This window comes from Kryptolebias marmoratus, linkage group LG18 (assembly GCF_001649575.2).
Source record: "Kryptolebias marmoratus isolate JLee-2015 linkage group LG18, ASM164957v2, whole genome shotgun sequence".
NCBI lineage: Eukaryota > Metazoa > Chordata > Actinopteri > Cyprinodontiformes > Rivulidae > Kryptolebias > Kryptolebias marmoratus.
The window spans coordinates 18,264,685-18,288,318 of NC_051447.1; the positions used below are offsets into that span (position 1 = coordinate 18,264,685).

Consider the following 23,634-nt stretch of genomic DNA (forward strand, 5'->3'; position numbering starts at 1 on the left):
AATTTTCTGATATGATGAATTTGAGATTTTCATTTGTTGTCATTTGTAATCATCAAAATTAAACGAAATAAACATTTGAAATATGAGTTTGTATGTAATGTATGAATATAATATACAAGTTTCACTTTTTAAATGGAATTACTGAAATCAATCTTTTTTTTCATGATATTCTAATTTTATGACCAGCACCTGTACATGCTTGTAAACTTTTGGACTCCATGTCTTCAGGCACAGAGGGACTAAAAATGGGCCCTTATCAGTTGGTGTTGGTGAGGTGGCTAATCTTATATCTTCCAAATCTTGGGCAAAAACAGAGACAGAAGCAATCTATGTCGAAAATTCATCCCACTGGTTCGGTGGTGTCCTGTTCTGGTCCTGGAGGTCCACTATCCTGCATGTTTTAGGCGTTTTTCTGCCTTGACAACTGATTAACAGGCTTCTGCAGAAGTTGAGGACCTTCTGAAGAGCAGGAAACATAAAACATGGAGGATAGTGGCCCTCCAGGACTAGGATTGGACACCACTAGACTAGTTAAAGAGACGTATTAAATTGTTTTCAATGAATATTTTTCATATGACACTCATCAGAGCTTCAATTCTCCAAATTTCTACGAAATTTCTACCACATTTAGCAAACTCCTTATGACAAAACCTTTTAAGTCTACACACTTATTGAGTATGCAAGGAACAATTTTCTAATGTTCTGCTAGGTGGAAGTCCAAAGTTATTAACTTCTTATGGGATTTTTAAGACCTTGAGGGTCCATAAATGCAAAGATTACCTGACTGTCATGTGGGTCATTAAGACCCAATCCGTTAAAGTGTGAATTGTCAAAGAAAGGACCTCAAGATTTCCCTGCTGATAAGAAAACCACTTCTCAGATTAGTGATTAAACCTCTTATCAGCCACAAACGGCGCTCTAAATGCTGAACATGTGGGTCAAGGATTTGCATCAACAAATTTCAGTTTTAAACACCCCCCAGTCAACATTTAAACCATCAAGATGGATTCCCCCGTTTGGTTTGGGGTTAACACACACAAAAAAAATACCCTGCTTTGGAAAACATATTGTAACTTGGCATCAGCCAGGACATTGTCCACCTTCACTGTATGTTAAATATTTTCTTTTTCCTGTCTTACACACAAAAAGGGTGACTGCATGAAAGGAGCTCTCATTAAAATCCTTTCAGTGTCAAGGTTGTGCTGAACAGTCCAATAAAATGCATGATTCCAGACCATTTCTGCAAAGAAAACAACTGTTTTGCGCCTGTAGAGGATTTACCATCAGACTGAAGTCAAGAGGTGAAATCTCTTCAATATACACAGAAATTCCAGTAATTTTTGTTTCATTCTTAATATTAAGACCTGGATGGGAAGTTTCAGAGATATCCAACATGGGTTTAGTTGTCACCATCATGAAGAAAACACGTTTCAGCACCATGAACGCAACAAAAAGTGTTTGTCAAAGCAGCTACGTCGTTCTAATCAGATATGTTCGTCCACAATGTGCCTGCCGAGGCTGTTCCTACTGTTCTTACAAAATGTTCTGTCCCGGAACGTCTTCTGTTCTCCCAACAGCCTCAGCGTTTCGTTCACATACTCACTCCCAGAAATTTAGCCTCCCTCCGTCTTGTGAGTCTGAAATGATGGCGACCACTCCACCTTGTAAGACCACAGATCTGACGATGACGGTCAGGAAACCTGCTAACATAACACCAAGCTGGACGGGACACACATAGATTTACGTTGGAGCTGGTTTTTGACCCACTTGTTGCTTTAATTCGATCTAATTCTTGTATTTGAATCACCATAAATCAAAAAAGACCCGTCTGTGGACATTTATTGCAAGAATTGCTTCAGCTTTAAAAGCTATTATGCTCACTGTAATAAAATTAATAATAAAATAAATTTTAAAAACTTACATTAAATAAAAGTATTGTTTCCAAACTTGTGTGTTTTGCCTCAAATGTGAGTTAATTTGTTGCTTTTTGAAGTGGGGTTCTGTGGAAAGATTATAAACAGTTAATATCTTACCTGTTGTATATTTGTGGTTCCCACATTTTTTAGCTTTTGACCAACAAAATAAAAGTTGCCGACACTTGTGACCTCGACAAACATTGCTAACAAACTGACAAAGAGTCAGTCATTAAATTGTGAAGGCTGATTCAGCCTCCACGATGTTTTTTTTATTTTTGCAGTCTACTTTTGGTTTTTTGTCATTTTTATACTTTTCAAAGTAAAAAAAACCTTATTTACAAATACTGATACAAATACTTTCAGATTTCTTAAACTCCTTCAGAAACAATCTCTTTAAACTCTGCTCCTTTTAGCTACCTTTCTGCAACTTCATCTTTAAGCTAGCCTTATTACCAACCTTTGCTTATTTTATGTAATGTTTTGCTACTTTTAGAGATTTTAAACCTTTACGTTAACGTCAGTTTTTAATGCACAATTGTGAATTCAATGGTTTTTTGTTAGTTTAAATAGTGGCAGTGGGAGCTATCTGTATATTTCCAGTGCTTCTGGCAGAAACATCATAATTTTTTGCCAGAATAAATAGTGTAATGGTTTATAAAACAGTGTTTGTATGAACCTTTATGAATTTTTAGAGAGTAGAGTTGCTTGAAGACGACAGAAATCCGTTTTGGTCTAACCCCTATTAAAACTAGCCATGAACTCGTCAATCCAATCAGAATTAAATTGTTTTCTTTTCAAACTGAGGTCATTCAAAGAATTTGTAGAAGTTGTAACCTTTCCACAGAACCCCACTTTAAAAGATCTGCACCATCCTTTTTGGGGCTTTCCCTCAGTTGTTGCATACACACAGCCACAAAAATATGACACATTATGGTATTTTATCACCTACCTGAATGACGTCTGTCCACACCACTGCTTTTAGGCCACCCTGCAACACAAGCAGGTGCATTAACAACACGCAGACCGTGATGTCATCAATATGTGCGTGTGTGTTTAATGACATACCATCGTGCAGTAAAAGGTACAGACCACGCCTGTTGAGATGACCGCCCCCCACAGGTCTATGCCGGTCACTACGGAGAAGAGGAAGGTTTTAGGCTGGAGCCAGTCAGCTGGCAAAGCCAACTAAGGTCAAGTGCCCTTCATGAATCTGACCCACATACCGTGGTTTAAAGCGAGAGCTGGAGCGTAAATCACGATTCCAGTGTAGAGTATCTGTAACAGAAGGAAAGGTTACAGATTCGTGGTTTTACTGTAATTATGTGCTGACTGGTGCCGGTGCTCACCGTCTGAACAATGAAGAGGACGGTTCCGAGCAGACGGGTCGTCCTGCTGAAACGCAGCTCCAGATACTCGACAGAGACAGAGGAATAAGAAACGTTAACATGTCAGCATCTTTATATTCACCTTCTAGGACAGGAGTCTGCAACCTTTACTAACAAAGGAGCCAATTTTACCATCTCCACGACTAAATAAAATTTGTATAAAGGCAGAAAATCAAATATATATAAATATATATTATGCTGCATTGTAACATTTAATATTGTGTACACATTCCCCACAGAAATATATTGAGATCCCTTTAATTCTTTCAGAAAAATTGCTCTATTTTTATCTTTATTCGCTCCTTTTAGCTTTTAACTAATTTTTTGCTCTTTTTAGCTTTAAGCTACCATTCTGCTCCTAATTTTAGCTATTTAGTATGTTTTAAATTGAAGCATTAAAATACTTTTATAGGTCTTAAGTTAATTAGAAAAACACTGTTCTCTATGAAATTTGCTTCAGCATGTCTGATTTTTTTGTCTTCTCATGCTACTTTTAGTTTTTAGCTAAATTTTTGCAACTTTTAATTAACCTTTTGCTAGTTTTAGCTTTTAGCGAGCCTCTTTTAACTTTTAGCTTCTCAAAATCATTTTGCTGCTTTTATTGTTTGGCTATCCTTTTGCTTTTACTTTTGTATTTTAGGTAGTTGCTTGTTTTAGCTTTCGGCTAGCGTTCTGCTGCTTTTGGCTTTAACTAAGTTTCAGTTTCTTCGGAAAATCTTTGCAAACTCATTCAGCACTCAGCGTTTACATTTATCTATTTATATATTTTTTTAGATTTTATCCTGAGTGTTGTTTTCATCATCAGCCTCGGGTGTTTCCTGTCAGAGGAAATTTTCTGTGCAGGTTTCAAACTACAACTTTAACGCTCCCGAGACGGGTTGGAGAGGCCAAGGACAAAATTCAGACGGTTTGTAGACGTCTGTGACCATTTTAAGAGAAAATCCATTGTCAGATTGAAACTGGGACCCACTATGAACGCCAGGAGACAATCTGGAGACTTCCTCTTGAATTGTCAGCCAGTCACATGGGGATGCCACCTTAAAGAGCCACGAGTTTGCTCATGTTCTGTGATTCCAACCTGTATCACCAACCTTTTATTTGCAGAGTAACCCAGATATGGGGCTCGCATTTTCTACAAGTGTGCAAAACATTTCACAACTGAGCCTGAAGTCAAAAACAGTTGTGAAACATCGTGAATCCACAGCGCAGACTCCCCACCGAAGCAAAACGTAATGTTCTGTGAAATGACCGATTAAAACCGAAACCACACCGACCTCGTATGTGCTGGTGATGCTCAGCTTGTAGAAGACGGGCAGAAAGACCTCAGAGGTGATCAGCATCGTTAACAGATAAGCAAGGGCATAAAAGCCGATGCTGGCCCCGTAGCGGTACACCTGTATGGACGCAGCTGTCAGATTCAAGTGGAAAAAGTGCAGCTGCGGTTCTGAATCTGCCTTACCTCGGCCGGGTTGGACAGGACCGTGATGGCCGACATGAAGCTGGCGGTCAGGGACAAAGACACGGGCAGGGCGGTCAGTCTGCGGCCCCCCGTTAAGAAGTCCCCGGAGTTTGTCTGTCCCCTGTCAGTCCATGCGAAGTAGACCCCGACGGCGGCGGAGACCACCAGCATGAGAGCAAACACCACATAATCCAGTGCCACGAAAGAGCCGGCTACCGGAGACATTTTTTCTTTTTTTTGTTTAGTTAATTGTTTGGAAAGTTATTCTGACTGTCCCATGTGTTTTGTTCCCAGAAACAGGCAGTCCTCTGTGGACAAATGGACGTCCTGGCACATTACCTGCTCACTCAACACAGAGCTGAGTGGAGGACCACAGACCGAAACCTTTTATATGTGTGTGTGTGAGAGAGAGAGAGAGAGAGAGAGAGAGAGAGAGGGAGAGATAAGGAGGAACGCAAACAGCATTTGTGACATCTCCTCTTATTGTTCATTTAAAAGGTGAATATTTTTATAAGTTTTGGCTTTTAAGAAATTTTTGCATTTACACTTTAGAGGAGGGGTGTAAGGGGGCCAAAATTAAAAATTTGGTCCTAGCCAAGGGCCAATCATGATCAATATTTATTAAAAATTACATAAATTAATTAGTTTTAGATGTATTATGTCAAATCATCCATAATGAAATATCAATGACCTTTTCCCAGTTACAGATTATACAGAATTTAGAGCAAACAGACTTTAATGAACACAGACAAATAGATCAAACTTCAAAAAGCTCATCATTAGCTGTCATTTCTTACGCCTCACTCAGCTTTTAAATGAAGTTTTTAACATTAAAACAGATTTTTTTAAAAAGCCATCAACAAAAACCTGATCATACAGAAATTAAAACTATATATTGTTGGCTTCTAAGTCACTATCAAGAGAAAACTTGAGCAAAATAAGAATCAGAGACTCGATCTGAACCAGACTAGAGGGCCGGATAAAATGTTACCGAGGGCCTGATCTGGCCCGCGGGCCTTGAGTTTGACACGTGTGCTTTAGAGAAATAGTTCTAAAAATATGTTCTTATGTTTACTTTTACACTAAAATTTAAAAGCATTCAAAGTGAGTATCCAAGTGTCATAATACATGTTTTATAGCTGTCTAAATTTAGGTGAAAATGATGTTTTTAAATGTTTTATTTATCACCTGGTGCCTTGAAAGGCAGGTGTGTGTGTGTGTGTGTGTGTGTGTGTTCGTTTGTCTGACTTTTGGCAAAATATCTCATGAAGCACTGGGTGGATTTTATTGAAACTCAATCAATCAATCAATCTGACTCAGCCAACAGAAAAACAGCTACAACTCAGCCAATTTTACAAACCCTGAGGTAAAATGTGGAGTGCTGGTAGCTAAAAATCCTCCCCAACACATACTAATCTCTGTTAAAATCTTTGGTACGCAAGGTGGCGACTGATATGCATTCCTTCAAGGAATGCAAGTTTATTTATTTTATATAAAAATCCTACTAAATGTATTCTTTGCTGCCGTGTATTATCCCGCGCTGCACTGTGTCATGTGTGCTACAGCAGCTGATAAAGAAACCTCTGATATTTAGGCAATTTATCACGAGGACTGAGCAAACTTTCGTTTTTCCTGATAAGTTATGAATGAGGAGCAAGGTTTGGAAATTTGTGAGGCTAGATGCTATTTTGCGTGAATTAATGGAAATCCCAGAGTTTAGAGAAACTGGAACTTTTCAAGATAAAAACTAACGTGCAAATACCTGAAATGCACACGTGCAGTGTCGATATTTTAACAGTTTGGTTATAACTTGTCTATTTGTCTTTATTATCTATTAATCCGGTAATCTCCCTTGTGCATTTATTTATATTTTCTATTCAATTCTCAAGCAACCCTTGTTCCTCACAAGGAAAGGTATAAAAACCCCTGCTGGCGCCGTCTCTATCCTCCCACATCAAACCAACTGAACTGTAAACCAGAACAAAAACTAACCACAGAGCGGTTCGGCTTCAACGGGAGTGTTTCATGCTGTATCCGTTCTTAAGTTTTCAAAGACGGCATGTTTCACAAGAAGAAGCAGCAGACGTTGTGGACAACACAGTGTCCCCTCTGACCAGAAACTATTATGAGACTGTTTCTTTTTCAGAAGACTAGCTGATTGCATTTAAAAGTTGCTTGTTTCTCAGCGACAAAAGTCTAAATGTTTCTTCATGTCTGAATATTTGCATTAGTCTACTCCACTTAACGTCTGGTCGTATTATTTCTCTGTTAGAAATAAAGGATGAAGTTCCTGAAAGAGAAAAGAAACACTAAATGATCATCTGCTTTAATGAATGAGCTCACAGCCCAGGGTTTATTTATCACTCTTATGGCTCTTTTAGTGAGTTAAAACATTATAATTTATATAATGTAGGTATATACAGGTCAAGGGACGAGTTATGAATGAATGATTCCAGTAAACTTTATATGATTAAACTGATGAGTCATGGAAATGACATTCAGTTACTAAACCATGATTTAAAGTTATGTTCAAACATCTCGAATGAGAGAAAGAAGAGTTAACTAAATAAATAATACATCATGTTCTTCAGAATTAAACTTTATTTCTCTAAAATGAGGATGCTCAAAAAGCATGTAAACAGGTTATATACTGATTGTTTATCTTTCCAGAGAAACCCTCTTCAAAGGATCTCAGCTTTTGCTTTAAGATCATGTTTTACTGTGCTCATCAAAACACACTGAGTATATTAAATTGCATAATAATAATATTAATAATAGGTACACACTAGTTCTGGTTTTGAAATAAACTAAGAAAAGATGTGAGGATGTTTGATCGGACAGCCTGCTTAACTAAAACACGTTGCTTAAGCATCTTTTGGCTAAAAAAATTAAAATTGTTTTATTACCAGAATTTGTTAGCGTAACTTTATATTCAGAAAGTATTGCACACACCCTCTTATGTATAAGGAAAATAGTACCAATAAAAATAGTACTGCAAAAAAATACTTGATTTTGCTGTTTGTGAGTTGGAAGGCCATGAAAACAAAAATGGTGTGGCACAAGACAAAAACCTTTTCAAACCCTGCCTTAAACCACATGTAAACATAGTGATAATTGTTATTCTGCCTTTTAGTCATTAATAAACTGAGTAAACAGAAAAATAACTAGAGTCAATAAGTCAGTCATAAGATTCTGGCTAAATTCTGCCCTAAAATAAAAAAGGTTACTTAAATTAATGTTTAGACTGATGTATAGATGCTAAAGGTTCATTAAAATTATTTTACATATGTTGACTGTCCTATGTTTTCTTTGTCAGCTTAATTTGTTTATAAATTGTGGCTAAACTAACGGAAACGCTAAAAGGCATGAAGCTACAAACGAACCCGGAAGTAGTAATGGGGGATTACACTCTCGCGTCTTTTTCGTCTTCGTTGCCTCCACGAGGGAATTTCTTTTGCTTTTTTTTCCCCATAATGCTTTGCTCAACATGGCTGCTCCCTGATGTCGGCGTGTGTGTAAACACTTGTAACATTTGTTGTAAAATATAAAATAAAACGAATCAAATCACGGTTTTCGTGACTCTTTGGAGGCGCGCGACTTCCTGTGGAATATATTTGAGTTCTTTTAAGTCACGAGGCCGACATGAAAATCAAGTGCAAGTCGTCGTATCACAAATCTGAGAACACCCACAGGGTGAGAGTTTTTATTTGTTTTTGGAAATAACGTTTTTAACTTGTGTAATATAACTCTAGAAACGTATTTGAACTTGGCACGGTTTAAAGTTAACATTTAATGAAGTTAAACGACTTTAAAGACAAGTCCGCCGGCTAGCAACGTTAGCTTGTAGCTTCTAGCGACCGTTTGTTGTATTTTAATTTATATTCCCTGTTTTCAGTTTCTCACTTTTGCTGAAAGACTCGCTAATGTCAACATTGATGTCATCCATCGGGTTGACAGAACTGGATCTTACGCAGAGGTTTGTACAGATAATTACCACATTTTATCTTTTTTTAATCGGAAAGTGCTCTGTTTTGTTCTGACCGGAAGTTGTTATTTTTCGCTCGTTTTGCAGGAAGTAGAAACATATTTCTCAGAAGGACTGACAAAATGGAGAGATCTCAACTTGACAGAGCATTTCAGTAAGTAGCAAGGATTAATGTGGTATATTAGGAGCTGCATGCATGCTTGGATTAAAAATAGCCACACTTATCTGCAATAAAACACAATTCCTCATGTCTTCCCTGCTTAGCGACGTTTTTGAAAGAGGTGGTCAACAAGAGCCAGTCCTTCAACATGCTGGTTTTCCATCAGAAGTCCATCGTGGAGAGCCTGAAAACACATCTGGCCGTGAAGGACAGCTTGGGTCTCCAACCCCTGCTGGAGTGAGTGTTTCACACTCAAACTGGATTAACAGAGTGAATTCTGACTCACTTTTACCCATTTAAAGTTTCTATACTTCTGCATGTGTTTGGCTTTTTTGACCATTAATATATCAGAACCTTCACCTGGATAGTGAATAATGTGCTATGACCTTTATTTTGATTTACTTTACAATATATTTAAAATTCATTTTCTTTGAGATAGACTGAGATCTGCTCAGATCCTGAGTAAACATCTTTTCTTGAGCTGTATTTTGCTTGTCGCTATCATTTTACCACTTTTAGTTTTATTTCTGATTTCTGCCTCATTTAACCTTTAATCGCTGTTCTTTTAGCTACCATTTTGCTACTTCTAGCTAAAAAGCTCTCTTCTCCTTTTAGGTAAATTTTTGTTGCTTTTAGCTAACTGTGTAGGTTTTGCTACATTTAGCTTTTAGCTACCATTGTGCTCCTTTAGGCTACAGTTTTGTTAAATTTAGGTTTTTGTTACCGTTTTGTTACTTTTAGATTTTATCTGCTGTTGTGCTCTTTTTAGCTACAAATTTGCTACCATGAGCTTTTAGCTAATGTGCTAAATTTAGGTTTTTGCTACAGTTTTGCTACTTTTAGAGCTACTAATCTGATCCTTTTAGCTACTGTTTCATTACTTTTTGCTTTTAGCTACAGATTTGCTGATTTTAGCTGTTAGCTAGCATTCTGCTCCTTTAGGTTTAGTTAGTGTTTTGGTGTTTTTAGCTAGCATTCTGCTCCTTCAAGCTACAGTTTTGTTACTTTTAGCTTTTAGCTGTGGTTGTGCTCTTTTTAGGTTTTAGCTACAATTTTGCTACCATGAGCTTTTAGCTAATTTGTTAAATTTAGGTTTTAGCTACAGTTTTGATGCTTTTAGATTTTAGCTTCTGTTCTGATCCTTTTAGCCACAGTTCATTTACTTTTAGCTAAATATTTGCTGATTTTAGCTGTTGGCTCCCACTCTGCTCTTTTAGCTTTAGCTCATATTTTGCTGTGTTTAGCTACTATTCTGCTAATTTTGATTTTTATGTTTTCCTTCATTTAACCTTTAGTCACTGGTTTGGTTCTAGTTTTGCAAATAGTTTGATTTTAGCTACAGATTTGCTAATTTTACCTTGTTTAGCTGATCTTAGTTGGTTTTAACTTGAACGTCTCAGTTTTAGTTTCTTCAGATGAAAGACGGTCACACACTGACGCTGAGATTCTGTTTCTCCTCCAGCCTGGTGGTGCAGCTAGCCAGAGACCTGCAGGCGGACTTTTACCCCCACTTCCCCGACTTCTTCCTCCTGATCACCTCGCTGCTGGACACAAAGGACACGGAGCTGCTGGAGTGGGCTTTCACCTGCCTGTCGTACCTCTACAAGTACCTGTGGAGGCTCATGGTGAAGGACATGACCAACATTTACAGGTGAGACCACATCAGACCTGACGGAACACCTTGAGCCACTCCGTAGTTTTTGTGTTTTACTCCAATCTTTGATACGAGACGTCAGAGTGGTGCTGACAGCTTTTTCCAGTAGATTTAATGAAAGTGACGTTACGTTCCCTCTCTGCAGTTTGTACAGCACGCTGTTGGAACACAAGAAGGAACACATCCGCAAGTTTGCAGCCGAGAGCTTTTCTTTCTTGATGAGGAAGGTGGGACAAAACAAAACACAAATTCCAGACACTTTTTTTTTTTGCAACTTTGCGTTAGCAGCAGCTCATGTGGTTTCTGTTTTTGTTTTTCTCTCTTTTGTGTCATATTTTTCCCACAGGTTCCAGATCTCGACGGCCTGCTGAATCTTATGTTCTCCGACCTGGAACGACACCCCGACAAGGTGGAGGGAGCGGGTCAGCTGCTGTTCGAGATGTGCCGAGGAGTCCGGAACATGCTCCACTCCTGCGCTGCGACTGTGAGTTTCTTAAGGCTCCAGCGTACTCCATAGGAAGTCAGGAAGCCTGTGTGCGGTCGGGTATCTGCGAGACGCTCGGATCAGAACTCCCAGGAAGCTCCTCCTTCCTCTTACAGCGTTAAAACGCGTTTCTTCCTGCCGGCTTCTCAGCTCTCCTGTTCTTGTATAGATTTTTACTTCCCTTACCTTAATCAGACGGGTTTATTAAACAGACTGAGACGGTCACAAAGAGCCACCTGTGTCTCTGCGGTCTTTGTAAGCTTATAGGTTTAAGTTTTGCTGGAACATCTGTAAACACGGCTGGATTTTCTAACAGTCTGTGTCAAGAAGCTTTGGTCAAAGCTGCTATAAGAACAAAATGACACGATTTTCGTCTCGCGACCACATAAACGAGAGCCGAATTCCTGACCTCTCATGAAGGAAGACCACAGCTATAGGCTGCGTTTTGAACTCATTCAGCTGCAGGAACCTTTTCCATCAGCTAATGTCTTGTTGAGCCCAGGGACTAATCAAAGTTTTGGGTGAAATATGTTTTCTCCTTTAAACTGAATGGTGCCACATTTGTTAGGAAACTGCATTTGTGGGTTGAGGAGCAGAGCTGAATATGAGGATTGTTAACTCTGCTAATGTCAAACAGCTTATTCTCCTATAGACTCCCATTTTAACAAAGTTTCTTCAGCTTTTAGCCATTTACTTTTAGCTAATGTTCTGCTTCTTTTAGCTTTACCTTCAGCAAACCTCAGCAGCCATTTAGCTCTCAGCATTTTAGCTGAAAATGCCAATTTTTCTACTCTCCGATTGCTTCCCATCAGTTTATTCTAAACCAGAAATAAAAGTGAACAGGAAACCGTTCAGTTTGTTTTTACTGTCAGTGAAACTTCGGGTTCAGTGGACCGAATTGGATCAAATCCACCTCTTCAGTTTAGTAAAAATGCCTTTTGGAAAAACTTGTTGGGCGTTTAACTTCCTTGTCCTTTAAAACACATCCTCCGGCGCAACAAGCGTGTTGAAACTAAACTCAGCTTTTTTCTCTCATTCATGTGTGATTTAATGGGAGCAGCAGTGTTTAAATCTGTCATTTAAAAAAATCTGTTCCAGGTTCTTCCTGTGGTGCTGCGTAAGCTCGGCCCCACAACCAGCTGTGGCGTCTGTCTACCTTGGAACGCCGTCAGGGATGCTGTGGATCACATGTCGCAGGCCGCCGCCGAGCATGTCGTCAAAGAGCACTTCCTGGTTTGGTGGGACTCTCTTCAGGTATGGATCGGCACAAATCTGCCCAACCTCAGACGTTTGAGCTGAACGTGTCGGTTGATGTTGTCGGTGTCTTGGTTGGTCATCTCTCGTGTTCAGGTCGCCGTGGAGGAGGTCTCGGCTGTCGCGGAGGCGAAGGGAGAAGCTGCAGACGTGGCGACAGAGCAGCTGGAGAGGCTGCTGTTTGTTCTGCACACGCTGGTGTCCCACAGGGGCGGAGCCAAAGTCACCAAACCGGAGACGGTCTGCCAGGTTAGAGGAGGCTTCAGATTAAGAGATTTGACTCGTTCTGATGATGTCCCCCCTCTAAAGTTAAGCTTTCTGCATTCTTAAACCTTCAGGTGGCTCTGCGGCTGATTGACAGCTCATGTTTGTCCACCTCCTGCTCCCGGCTCCTCCTCCAGATCACCTCCTCTCTGCTCCTCGGGGAGAACATCAGCCTCCCCGAGGGGCTCGTTCAGAAAACCATCCAAAAGGTGTGTTTCATGTGCGTGACAGAAAACCCAACCTTGATCAGTTCCAGGCTACCTAAAGGCCAGCTCTCCTTTTCTTCGTTAGGTGTTCAGCAGCAAACTGGAGCAGGATCTGATTCTGGAGTTCACCAAGGAGATGTTCACCATGAACCAGTTTGAGCAGGTGGGTTCACACCTCAGGGCCGGACGGTTTGGTTTCTGCACCTCTCTAACTGACCTCCTCTCCTGCAGCTCTTCCTCCCCAGCCTGCTGCGCTTCGTCGCCGGGTTGTTCGACCGCGGCGGCGCCCCGTTTCGCCACAGCGCCCTCGACGCGCTCGTCAGCCTGATCCTCGTCAAAGCCCCGCCCCCGACGGTCGGCTCCATGGCCTTTGAGACCTACCCGCTTCTCTTCACCGGACACACCACAAGGTGAGTTACCAGCAAGGGTAGAATCTCACCGGGCGGCGACTAGTTAGAGACTTAAACCTGCGAGACGATAAGAAGTCGTTCTCACTGAATTCTGGGTATTTGTGGTCAGTTTTTGAAGATCATGGCCTACTTTCACTTTCCCCTTCTACGTTCTTTACACTGTAGCTACTTCAGCAAACTTTCAGCTATTTTAATATTTACCTTTTATAGATCTTTGTGCTGTTTGACATCTACTTCAGCACAGTTAGTTTTTAGCTGCTACGTTACTAGTTTTAGCTTCTGTTCTGCTAACTTTCTCCAAGAAAGTTGGGTTTTCAGTTGTGTCCGTTGGCAAGATAACTTAAAAACTAATGAGCAGATTTGAATGAAACCTTCACTAAATGTTGGGGTTGTCAGGAAAAACAAAACGAAAGATTAAATTATGATCCGGACCACGATCCACGATCCGCCGTGGCCTCGGCGGGGGTTTGCACTCGCTATTGTTTTGCTGATTTTTAGCTACTATTCTGTTGGTTTTAGCTTTTAGCCACTGTTTTGCTGGACTTGGCGTTTAGCTGCCTTTTTAGTCTTTTTAGCTTTTAGCAGATTTTAGTTTTTTACTATTTTTTTTTGTTTTAGTTACAGCTTTGAGCTACTATTAGCTGCTCTACTGTTAATTTTAGTTAACTCTTTTTACTTTATACCGATTATTTTGTTAATTTTATATTTTAGTTTTGGTTGTGCTAATTTAATTTGTAATGATTTTTTTGCTAATTTGAACTTTTAGGCACTTTTTTGCCGTTTTTAGAGTTTAGCTGCTGTTTTAATAATTTTATCTTTTGTTCTGTTTTAACTAAAACTCAGTTTTAGTCCTTCATTGATGTCTGTATTTATTGTTCGTCGTCGCTGTGAGTTTTAAAACTCGATGTTTTCTGTCAGAATACAGTTAAGACGGGCTTGAGGCGCCTCCGAACGGTGCAGGATATTCTGGAAACTCCCTCTGCGAATGTTGCTGTTATAAATGAGCTCTGATTGGTGACTTTGGGAGGTAAATGTAGTTTCTGTTTCTCCAGCAGCAGCGAGGCGAGCGGTTCGGTACCAGAGCTGGTTCTGTCTCTGATCCGAGCTCCAGAGGAGAGGACCATCACCGACCTGTCGCTGCCGTGGACCGCGCTGGTGCTGCTCCCGCACCTCCGGTGACGCATCCATCACATTCAGACACACAAAACCAAATGCAGATTTTAGTTTTTTAACTTTAACGTTTCCTCTTTTCAGACCTTTGTCTCCAGCTGACGTTGTTCCTGCCGTGGCGGCTTTCCTCCACCGTCTTCTGCATGAGATTGAGGAAGAAAAAATGGGACGAGGTTTGTTAGTTTTGCAGATGTAACCAACCCGCTTTAAAATAGAGAGAATAAATGCAGCAGTTCCTCTGCAGAATCGCCACCGTAACGAGGCGGAGGGGTTAAAGAACCCACGTGATCCTGGGGGCTGTGTTATTTGGGGCTTCAGTTTCTGCCAGAGCTCTGAACTGATCATCTGCTGGTTGACACGTCTCTTCAGTGTCCCATGGAGGACCGGGACGACACTCTTGGAGTCGATTGTCAAACCTCGGATCCACTGGGAGCAATGTGGTTTTTGTTCCGGTCGTGGAACAGTGGACCAGATCTTCACCCTTGCAGGGTTGCTAAGGGGGTCATGGATGTTGAACTTGTGTTCCCCTGAGGCATTCTGTGGGGGGTGTATGAGACGCCTGGGTTGGTTTTGACGGCTATCCGGTCCCTGCAGAACCAAAGCAGCAGCTGTGACCACATTCTTGGCACAAAGTCGAGTCAAAACTCGTTCTCGGTGCAGGTTGGACTCCGCCAGGGCTGTCCCTTGTCCTCGAGCCTGTTTGTGGTGTTCATGGACAGGATCTCTAGACACAGTCGTGGAGAGGAGGGTCTCTGCTTTGGGAACCTCAGAGTCTCGTCTCTGCCTTTTCGCAGATGATGTGGTTCTGTTGGCGTCTTTAGCGTACACTGGAACGGTTCGCAGCCGGGACTCGAGTCAGCTCCTCTAAGTCCGAGGTTCTCGACCAGAAATGGGTGGAATGCTCCCTCCGGGGTTTGGAAATGAGTCTCTGCCTCACGTGGAGGAGTTTAAGTCTCTGGGAGCTGTGGTGGTAGGATGGAGCGGGAGGCCTCGTCTTCTGTAATGAGGGCGTTGCTTCAATGGGTCGTGATGAAGAAAACAATGAGTCAAAAGACAAAGGTCTCTATTTACTGGTCCGTCTACGTTCCAACGCTCTGCTATAGTCATGAGGTTTGGATCACGACTGGAAGAACCAGATCCTGGATCCAAGCGGCTGAAATGAGCGTGTGATATAAGGCTGATGTTGTCTTTTCGTCCTCCCTCCCCAGCTGCTCTGTTTGTAGCCAGACAGGCTCTGAGCTGCCTCCTCTCTTTGGACAGCTCCGTCCTCGTCTCCGTGGACAAGATCAACTCCGTCCTACGGTAAGATTTTACCGTCTGAATCGTTTCAGAATCTCCTCCTCCTCTTTAACGTGTGAAACTCGCCGTGGTTGCAGGAAGTTCCCCACAGACCCGTCGGCTCTGCTGCTCGGAGACTTGTACTACACCCGCCTGGCGCTCAGCGGCGCATCAGACCACCTGTCCCACAATGCAATGCTGGAGCTCTTCACTATGCTGCACGCCAACTTCTCCTCAAACATCCCGAAGGTTTGCTTCCTCTGAACGAAACGCCTCCCCCTTAAAGCCACGTTTCATGACTTGGACGCAGCAGAGGAGTTAGTTGTTTTGGTGATCAGTTTGTATTTTCTCCGTCAGATCCGTCTGCTGACGCTGAGGATCTTCTCCCAGTTTGAGGCGCAGCTTCCGCCACAACCTGAGGTATTATTCTGTTAAACTTGTCGGGATAAACGTGACCCGTGCTGAGCGCAGCCTGCAGTGCAAAATAAGAGAAAATATTGACTTGTGCCATAATTGAGATTTGTGTAAAAATGAGTAAAGTATCATATAATCTTCCTAATCTACCTTTAAATCTTCAGAAGTAATCTTTTGTCTTTTAAGCTTTATAACTTCCTTTAAAGTTTACCATTTTTCTCTACCAACTGCCGTAGCACCAGGAGATCCCTTTGTTTAATGTGTGGCATCACTGTGAAGCGTTACGGATTCCTATTTATTTTACTCGATTACTAGAATTACTCCAAAGTTTTCAAATTGGCACTCTAGTGAACAAAACTATCCTGTTGCCAAGTTATAATTCGCCAAATTTCAGCAAACTACAGATCATTTTGAAGCTTTTGAGATGGAGAATTTTAAAAATAATTTAAACATTCCTATTGTGACTCATTTTGTCACAGATATCTTCACCTGTGTGTCATCATCACCGTATTTTCCGGACTATAAGGCGAACTTAAAAACCTTCAGTTTTCTCAAAAATCGTCAAGTGGTAGACCCAAAACAATTTCACCAGCTCTGAGCCGCAGGATCCGATTGACTGTCCGTCAAGACACGGGACGATCCTCTACCCAAATTAAGGCCATTACTGGTGCTAACTGCAGCCCAATAACCATCAGACGGCATCTGCGAGAGAAGGGCTTCAGAAACAAAACAACGTCTTCAAAGGCCACAAAATTGCCCGTTTGGACTTTGCAAGGGTGCACCAAACATGGGACATTGAAAGGTGGAAGAAAGTTGTCTTCTCTGATGAGAAAAAATTTAACCTAAACGATTGTTTGAAGTCATCAACAAGAATGGTGGAGCTACTTATTACTGAGTCCTTTTTTTGGACACTTTGATTTCTGTTTTGGGGGGTTTTCGGGTTTTTTTGAGCTATGGTCTTAAACTTTTGATCATCTGAAAAAATCCTGTTCGAGTGTAAATGCAGTTTTCAATTAATTCCCCGCTCAAAAGTTTTTATCTCTTATGCTGATTTCTTCCTTTAACATTGTGAAGCTCTACTTAGAACCTTCTTAAGATCCAATAGCGCAAAATGCAAATTCTTGCAATTTTTTGACTGGTCTTAAGATTTTGATCAGGAGTGTGTGTGTGTAAGAAGTCGTGATGTTTTAGTACGACTTTGATAAACTACAAAGCTGCGGCGCTCGCAGCGTCAAGGCTCAGAGTCGCGCAGGGCTCTGCCCACGGCGTGAGATAGAGGCGCTTACGTCGGTGCAGTATCCTTCCGTGATTTTAAACCGTAGAGGGATGATATAAATGCTGATACAGGCGAACCAGCTCCGCTAGAGCACCGAAATCCTCCATTTTGAATGGGGCGTGGCTTGGTGGAGGTGCATGTAAGTCTGGCGCACTTTATATATGTAAGAAGTTTGAAACTGGACCATTCATTGACAGTGTGTCTTATAATTCAGTGCGGAAAGTACGGTAAATAATGTTCTTTTGAATTGAACCCTGCTGATGCTGATTTCGACTGGAAAGTCTAAACCGTTGCTTCCGTCCAGGGGGAGGAGGGCGCGGAGGTGCAGTCGGTGTTCGCGGTCTGCCTGTTGGCCGAGCAGGTTCCAGCTTCGGTGCAGGACTACAGAGAGAAGCTGCTCCACCTGCGGAAGCTGAGGCACGACCTGGTGCAGCGCAGCCTGCCGCTCGGGCCGCCCGGCGCCTTCCAGCAGGTACACACGCCCCCTCGGGTTCCTTTAAGGTTTTTATCTCACAATGAAAATTTTTTAACTTGGATTTCTTAACGAAAAAAAAGCTGAATATTGTTTGATATTTAGGATTTTTTGCATCTATTTCTCATTTTAAAACAACTCCTAAAACATCTGAAGTAATAAAAATAGACACATATAATCCATTTCTTATCCCAGCAGCTTATTTATAATAAACGTCCCTCAGAACGTCGACCTTCCTCACTCTGAAGTCTGTTTGTCTCACTGCTTCTTCCTTCAATAAATCTTCTGTATTTATTAATATACTGCTGCGTTTGGGGCTTAAATGTGTTCATTATTGATGTCAAACATACAAACTCAAAACTCTGTTAGTAACTTTTTAATCATTCTTTTCAAATTCTCATATTTGTCGTTCAAAATCCTTTTTCCTCATTTAACATTCCCTCGCTGTGACTCGGGCACAATAACGAATAAAACTTTTTATTTAAAAATAAAAATGAGGGAAATTAATTTAATTACAGTGAAATTAAAAGGTCCTGGTAAACATCTGTGTGACAAAAGGTAAAAATAAGGACAAAAAAAACTGACAGAACTTATAGGTAATAAAAATGTACCTTTCAGAAGTTTATAAAAATAATAAAAAACAACTTATGCTGAGTATAAACCCTGAAATACATTTTTTTTTTGGATGTAAAACTTTTAACTTCAGTCTTGAAGTTGTGAGGTTTATTCTCAAGCATTCTTAATGTTTTTATTTATTTATGTATTTACATTAAAGGCCCCTGAGAGTCTGTTGGTGAGGTGTTATAATCGGTTCCCTTTAACCCTCGGGTTTTTGAGGAGATGCCCAGTAATCCGCCCCGCTCTGGTTTTGTTTTTAAACTTCAGGTTCCTCTGCGGTATCTCATCGCCATGCTGTTTGTGAACTTCAGGCCGCTGTGGGATTCGGTCATTGAACTTCTCGTGTGAGTGTCGGAGAATCCTTTAATTTATCGAGCTTTTAATTCAAGTTGGCCTTTTTTTTTAACATGCACAGTACAGAGCAAGGTGTTGATTTTACAGTACTGTGTTTTCTGGACTATAAGGTGAACTTAAAAGCCTTCAGTTTTCTCAAAAAAACGACAGAGCGCCTTATATATGTAAGAAGTCGTGATGTTTTAGTATGACTTTGAACTACAACGCCACGGCGCTCGCAGCTTTAGGCCCCCACATACTGAGCGTCCTCCGTGAGCGGCGAGGACTCCGGGCGGACTGTCCGCAGACGGTTGAGGCTTCAGACTCGAGCGTACAGATTGCCTCAGATTCCAGTCGTGGCGTCACTGGAGGAGGAGGAAGAGATCGCTTTAATCGCCTCTGCAGAAAAGAAGGAGCCTTTAGCCCTGATTCTTCACCACCAGGGCAGCCACCGCACACCTGCCAGCGCTGCACGCCGGCGCCGATTCTCACCTGAGAGTCCGATGTGAACACCGTTTATCGTACGACACAGAGTACGCGTATGCCAGGGGTGTCAAATTCTGTCCCTCCTGCTTGTTTTAGACGTGTTCTCGCTTTAAATGGACGACTCGTTGCCGTGCTCCTGGAGAACTTGATGATTTGGTGAGGAGGTGATTAAACCGTCTGAATCAGGTGTGTCGGAGCAGAAAACACCTACAACTCGCAGGACAGCGGAGCCTCGAGGCCTGGAGTTTGACACCCCTGGCGTGTGTGGTCATAAAAATTGATCTTTGCGTCCATGCGGACCTCCATAGAGTGAAGTACGCCCGAGGATGTGGGCGCCTTTACGTCGGTGCAGTATTCTCCGTATTTTGTTTCGCTTAATGCACCTTATATATCACAAAAGTTTGAAAATGGACCGTTCATTGACAGTGCGCCTTATAATCCAGTGCACCTTATAGTGTGGAAAATACAGTAAAATTTAAATGAGATCTTAAAGGACTTTTTAATCTCAGATTTTATTTCATTTTGTTCGTCTCAACAGGAGCCATGCCAGAGGAATGGACAACAAGGACTTCTGGAGGGTCTATTATGAAAATCTGGACATGGTGGCAGCTCTGGCTGGTAAGGAGGTCTGTTTGTCAGCGTGAGAAACATTTAACATTGTCTGTTTTAACTTTTTTTCTTTTTTTTTTTTCCTGCATGTGATTATAGAAAAAGATCTGGACGAGAATGACGAAGATGACGGCGGTGAGGATGAGTCAGGCCCGCGAGGCGAGCCGGGCTGTGACGTCATCGAAAGCGGCGACGCGGGGGTCCTGTTCCTGAACCAGCTCAAAGCGACCTCTGACCCCAGCGACAGGACCGACTTCCCCAACTTCCGTGGCCTGCTGTGGCGAGCCATGGCCCAGTTCCCCGACAGGGTGGAGCCTCGCAGCCGAGAACTGAGCCCGCTGCTGCTCCGCTTTATCAAGTCCGTGTTCGGTTCTCAGAGAGAAATTTGATCCGATTGCGTGTTTTTAAAAAGTTCTACACAAGCTTTTCCTTCTTGATGTTTGTCAGGAACGAGTTCTACTCCAGCGACATGCTGGTGTCGCCGACTCAGGACCTGAGGAAGCGAAGAGATGCAGATCAGGAGGAGATGGAGACGGACGAGGAGAATCATCATCATCAGGAGGACCAGGAGGAGGAGGAGGCAGAGGAGGGGACCAAACAGCAGAAGAAGGCGCTTCCAAGGAGACTTGCTGCAAAGTAAGACACCAGAAATGCTCCTAAATGGTAGTTCATAAACAGGAAGGAACATTTCTCTAATTAAAGTTTTCTCTTTCAGACAACTTATTACTCATTTGAAGGTGTTCGCCAAATTCACCAACCCCCGATCTCTGTATCTGGAGAGCAGCCTCAGCGACCTCTATCACCAGGTACTCATCCACATTTATTCCCCTTTGGTGTTAGTTTTTATCTTGGTGCCTCACAGCCTGGATTTAGATGCATTTACAGCTTGATTGTAAGTAAAGGACAGAAAATCCTTCAGGTTAAATGATGAAAATAGACGTATTTCACTAAAAAGTGGTGCATGCATGTGTATTTACCCCTTTTTGCTTCGAAGCTCCCAACTTTTTCCCTTAGAAGCCACATAATTAGTTCATAAAGATCCACTTGTGGGCAAATTAGGTGTCACGTGATTTCAGTGTTGTTCTGAAACCCCCTAAAATCAAGACAAAGAAGTACAGATCAGGTTTGGAGTATTAAAAAAAAAACACTTCACGGAGCTCCATTAAATCCATTATTAGGAAATGAAACCACAGCAAAACCTGCCAAGAAAGGGGCAGTCCGCCAAAACTCACAGACCGGACAAGGAGGGCATTAATCAGAGGAGCGGCCAGGAGGCCAAAGATAACCCTGATGGAGCTGGGCAGCTCTCCTGCAGAGACGGGAGGATCCGGATCACTGTGAGCTGCACAGAACTGGGCTTCGGGGGGGAAGAATGGGCTGGAAAAGGCCGTTGCTTGAAGAGAAAGAAAGGGGGAACAACGTTAAACCAAGTGGAACTGGTTAGAAAAAGACAGTGATGTTTAGTTTGTGTTAACAAAAAGATACCATTACAACAGGAACTTCTAACAAATAACATTTAAGAAGTATTTAACAAAAAGCTTTAAGTAACAAATTTATGAAACATACAAAATAGGGAAGAAATTAGCTACTGATTCAACCTTTAAATAAACAAACTATCAAAAAGGAAAAGCTTTAAGCCTTGAACAAAAACACAAAACAAAGTTTTAGTAGTCACCACAACAGTTGGTCTCTAAAAATAACTTGAATAGATGAGCCTCTGCTGTGATTGGATGAGCAGGAGACAAGGGATGTCCATCAGGAGGACTCGGACGAGGACAAGCCGGCTGGGCCAGCAAGTCCCCCACGATGAAGCATGGTGGTGGCAGCTTCGTGCTGCGGGGATGTTTTAAAGGTGCAGGAAAGCCGGATGGAACGAAGATGCAGAGAAATTCTTACGTGTGAAACCTTTCTGAGGTTTGAGACCAGAACGGCTGTTCGCCTGCAGGACACGGAGCTTAAACTCACAGACCAGCTAAAGGTCCTGGAGTGGTCCAGTTCGACTCAGGAAAGTTCACACCAGGAAAGTCCTTTGGTCCGCTTGTTTGGTCCAGACCAAAAGTGGACTTTATTTTTGTCGTTTGGTGCGGTTTGCATTGACATTGTGCTTTTTTGTAAGCGGACTATTATTTATAAACAAAGCCACGTGGGTGACGGTCATTGCTCCCATTGGACAGAAAGACGGGGGCAGCGGTTGGAAATAAAGATGGAAGTCCTGCGTGCTGGATTCGTTCTGTCGGTACAATTACAGTACTGAGCAGCTCATTCAACGTCGGTTTAATGACGTTTTACTTTGAATTTTGGAACGGCGCCGGCAAATGCGTGAGGTGGTGTTAGCATTAGCAGCAATAATGCTATCTGTCCCATGATGCTTAGCAACGGCGGCCCGTGAAGTCCAAAAAGGTGCATGCTTTACGCAGTTAGTTCGGTTCAAGTCCGGTCTGTATTCACACCAGAGTTGGTTTGGAAGCGGACCGAGACCACCTCAAAAAGCGGGTCTCAGTCCGGTTGTTTGAGCCGCATGACTGTATTCACACCTGCACAAAAAGAGCTGACACAATCCTCTGTGTGACTGTTACAGCAGCCATGTTTCCTGTTTTGTATTATTGAAGCTCGTCGTTCTGTCTCTGCTCTCAGCTGTTGAGCCATCAGGATCAGCAGATTCAGCAGGTGGCCCTGGAGTGCGTCCTCGCATACAAAGACCCCAACATTGCACCGTACAGGTAAGACGTCGGCCTGTGACACGAAGGGTCCTTTTCCTCCTCTGTGGGGTCATTGTCAGCCTCGGCAGCAGATCACCGGCCCTCTGCGGTTACCGATGCAGGAATGTAACCTTCGCTCCTGATGATGCCCGATAGATATCCAGCTATCCGTTTCCCAACATTCAGCCAAGCTGCAGACAGAGGAGCCGAAACCGAGGAGGTTTTGTCTTTCAGATGATTGTATGTGACCCACTTTCAGGAAAAAAAATGGCTGATTTAGAGTTTTGGGCTCTTAAATTCAGAGTAATGGCCTCTCTCATGCTGGTAATGTTGTTATTGACTGTTTGGTGTAGACTTCTCATGCTGTGTGTGTGTGTGTGCGTGTGTGGTTACAGGGAGAACCTTGAGAGGCTGCTGGATGACAAACACTTCAAAGAGGAGATTGTCCGATTCAACATTTCCGAGGAGACGGGAGTGGTCGATCCTTCCCACAGAAGCCAACTTATCCCTCTGCTCATGAGGTATGAAACAGGTTTGAGTTTAGAAAACTGTACTTCAGGAGTTTTAGATCCTTCCTGTGTGGAACTGAGCACTTTCTCTGACATCTACTTACTGCAAACTGCAAATATACGCCAGGAAAAGCCAAATATTTGGTAAATAATCACATTTATTGTCCAAAAATAGCTTTCAAGGCACTAATGAAATTTAATGCTTTTAAATTAATTTTTGTTTTTGTAACTCATGACGTCAAAACTTCAGATTCAGGAGGAACATTCTTCAGACCCTCCAGGATTTCGTGACGTTGCGGTCGCAACTATTAATGCAAAGTCAAGCAAACCCCGCAAAATCGCAACTTTTTGCAACTTAGACCAAAACGCTGTAACTTTCCCGCAACTTTAACCCAATATTTATTGTTTCTAAAGTGATTCGCCACCGTTTCTGCGGTCTAGTCTCTCCTTTGTGGGTTTGTGTAGCGTGGAATACAAAATAACCCCAAATAACTCAGGAAGAAGACACGTGACGTCACTTCCTGTTAACATCAGAATGCCGGGAGCGTGCAGGAGCAGCGACTGAAGCCAAAATGTGCGCTAATGCTTCACAT

General features: G+C 42.1%; 2 protein-coding genes across 4 annotated transcripts in view; one reads left to right on the plus strand and one right to left on the minus strand.

The window, feature by feature from the left end:
- LOC108244041 (sodium-coupled monocarboxylate transporter 1) overlaps positions 1 to 5,103 on the minus strand; it is a 10,864-nt gene extending 5,761 nt beyond the window's left edge. For both annotated transcript variants that reach the window (XM_017429893.3, XM_017429892.3), the window contains exons 1-7: positions 4,761 to 5,103; positions 4,576 to 4,695; positions 3,263 to 3,328; positions 3,140 to 3,191; positions 2,982 to 3,049; positions 2,866 to 2,904; positions 1,604 to 1,719 (exon numbers count right to left, since the gene is read on the minus strand). In XM_017429893.3, the coding sequence (XP_017285382.1) occupies positions 1,604 to 1,719; positions 2,866 to 2,904; positions 2,982 to 3,049; positions 3,140 to 3,191; positions 3,263 to 3,328; positions 4,576 to 4,695; positions 4,761 to 4,985 (686 nt within the window). In that variant the 5' untranslated portion in view covers positions 4,986 to 5,103. The remainder of the gene's footprint in view (positions 1 to 1,603; positions 1,720 to 2,865; positions 2,905 to 2,981; positions 3,050 to 3,139; positions 3,192 to 3,262; positions 3,329 to 4,575; positions 4,696 to 4,760) is intronic.
- Positions 5,104 to 8,226: 3,123 nt separating this feature from the next.
- The window catches only part of utp20 (UTP20 small subunit processome component), a 27,257-nt gene continuing 11,849 nt past the window's right edge, over positions 8,227 to 23,634 (plus strand). Inside the window, exons 1-25 of one of the 2 annotated variants that reach the window (XM_017429911.3) lie at positions 8,227 to 8,453; positions 8,656 to 8,736; positions 8,833 to 8,899; positions 9,010 to 9,142; positions 10,368 to 10,556; positions 10,705 to 10,786; positions 10,906 to 11,043; positions 12,142 to 12,297; positions 12,394 to 12,546; positions 12,636 to 12,770; positions 12,853 to 12,930; positions 12,999 to 13,177; positions 14,230 to 14,352; positions 14,432 to 14,520; positions 15,556 to 15,649; positions 15,724 to 15,874; positions 15,983 to 16,045; positions 17,620 to 17,787; positions 18,673 to 18,749; positions 19,763 to 19,842; positions 19,933 to 20,191; positions 20,281 to 20,469; positions 20,549 to 20,639; positions 22,468 to 22,553; positions 22,928 to 23,053. In XM_017429911.3, the coding sequence (XP_017285400.1) occupies positions 8,403 to 8,453; positions 8,656 to 8,736; positions 8,833 to 8,899; positions 9,010 to 9,142; positions 10,368 to 10,556; positions 10,705 to 10,786; positions 10,906 to 11,043; positions 12,142 to 12,297; positions 12,394 to 12,546; positions 12,636 to 12,770; positions 12,853 to 12,930; positions 12,999 to 13,177; positions 14,230 to 14,352; positions 14,432 to 14,520; positions 15,556 to 15,649; positions 15,724 to 15,874; positions 15,983 to 16,045; positions 17,620 to 17,787; positions 18,673 to 18,749; positions 19,763 to 19,842; positions 19,933 to 20,191; positions 20,281 to 20,469; positions 20,549 to 20,639; positions 22,468 to 22,553; positions 22,928 to 23,053 (3,038 nt within the window). In that variant the 5' untranslated portion in view covers positions 8,227 to 8,402. The remainder of the gene's footprint in view (positions 8,454 to 8,655; positions 8,737 to 8,832; positions 8,900 to 9,009; positions 9,143 to 10,367; positions 10,557 to 10,704; positions 10,787 to 10,905; positions 11,044 to 12,141; positions 12,298 to 12,393; positions 12,547 to 12,635; positions 12,771 to 12,852; positions 12,931 to 12,998; positions 13,178 to 14,229; positions 14,353 to 14,431; positions 14,521 to 15,555; positions 15,650 to 15,723; positions 15,875 to 15,982; positions 16,046 to 17,619; positions 17,788 to 18,672; positions 18,750 to 19,762; positions 19,843 to 19,932; positions 20,192 to 20,280; positions 20,470 to 20,548; positions 20,640 to 22,467; positions 22,554 to 22,927; positions 23,054 to 23,634) is intronic. The other variant, XM_017429912.3, reaches the window with a different exon arrangement.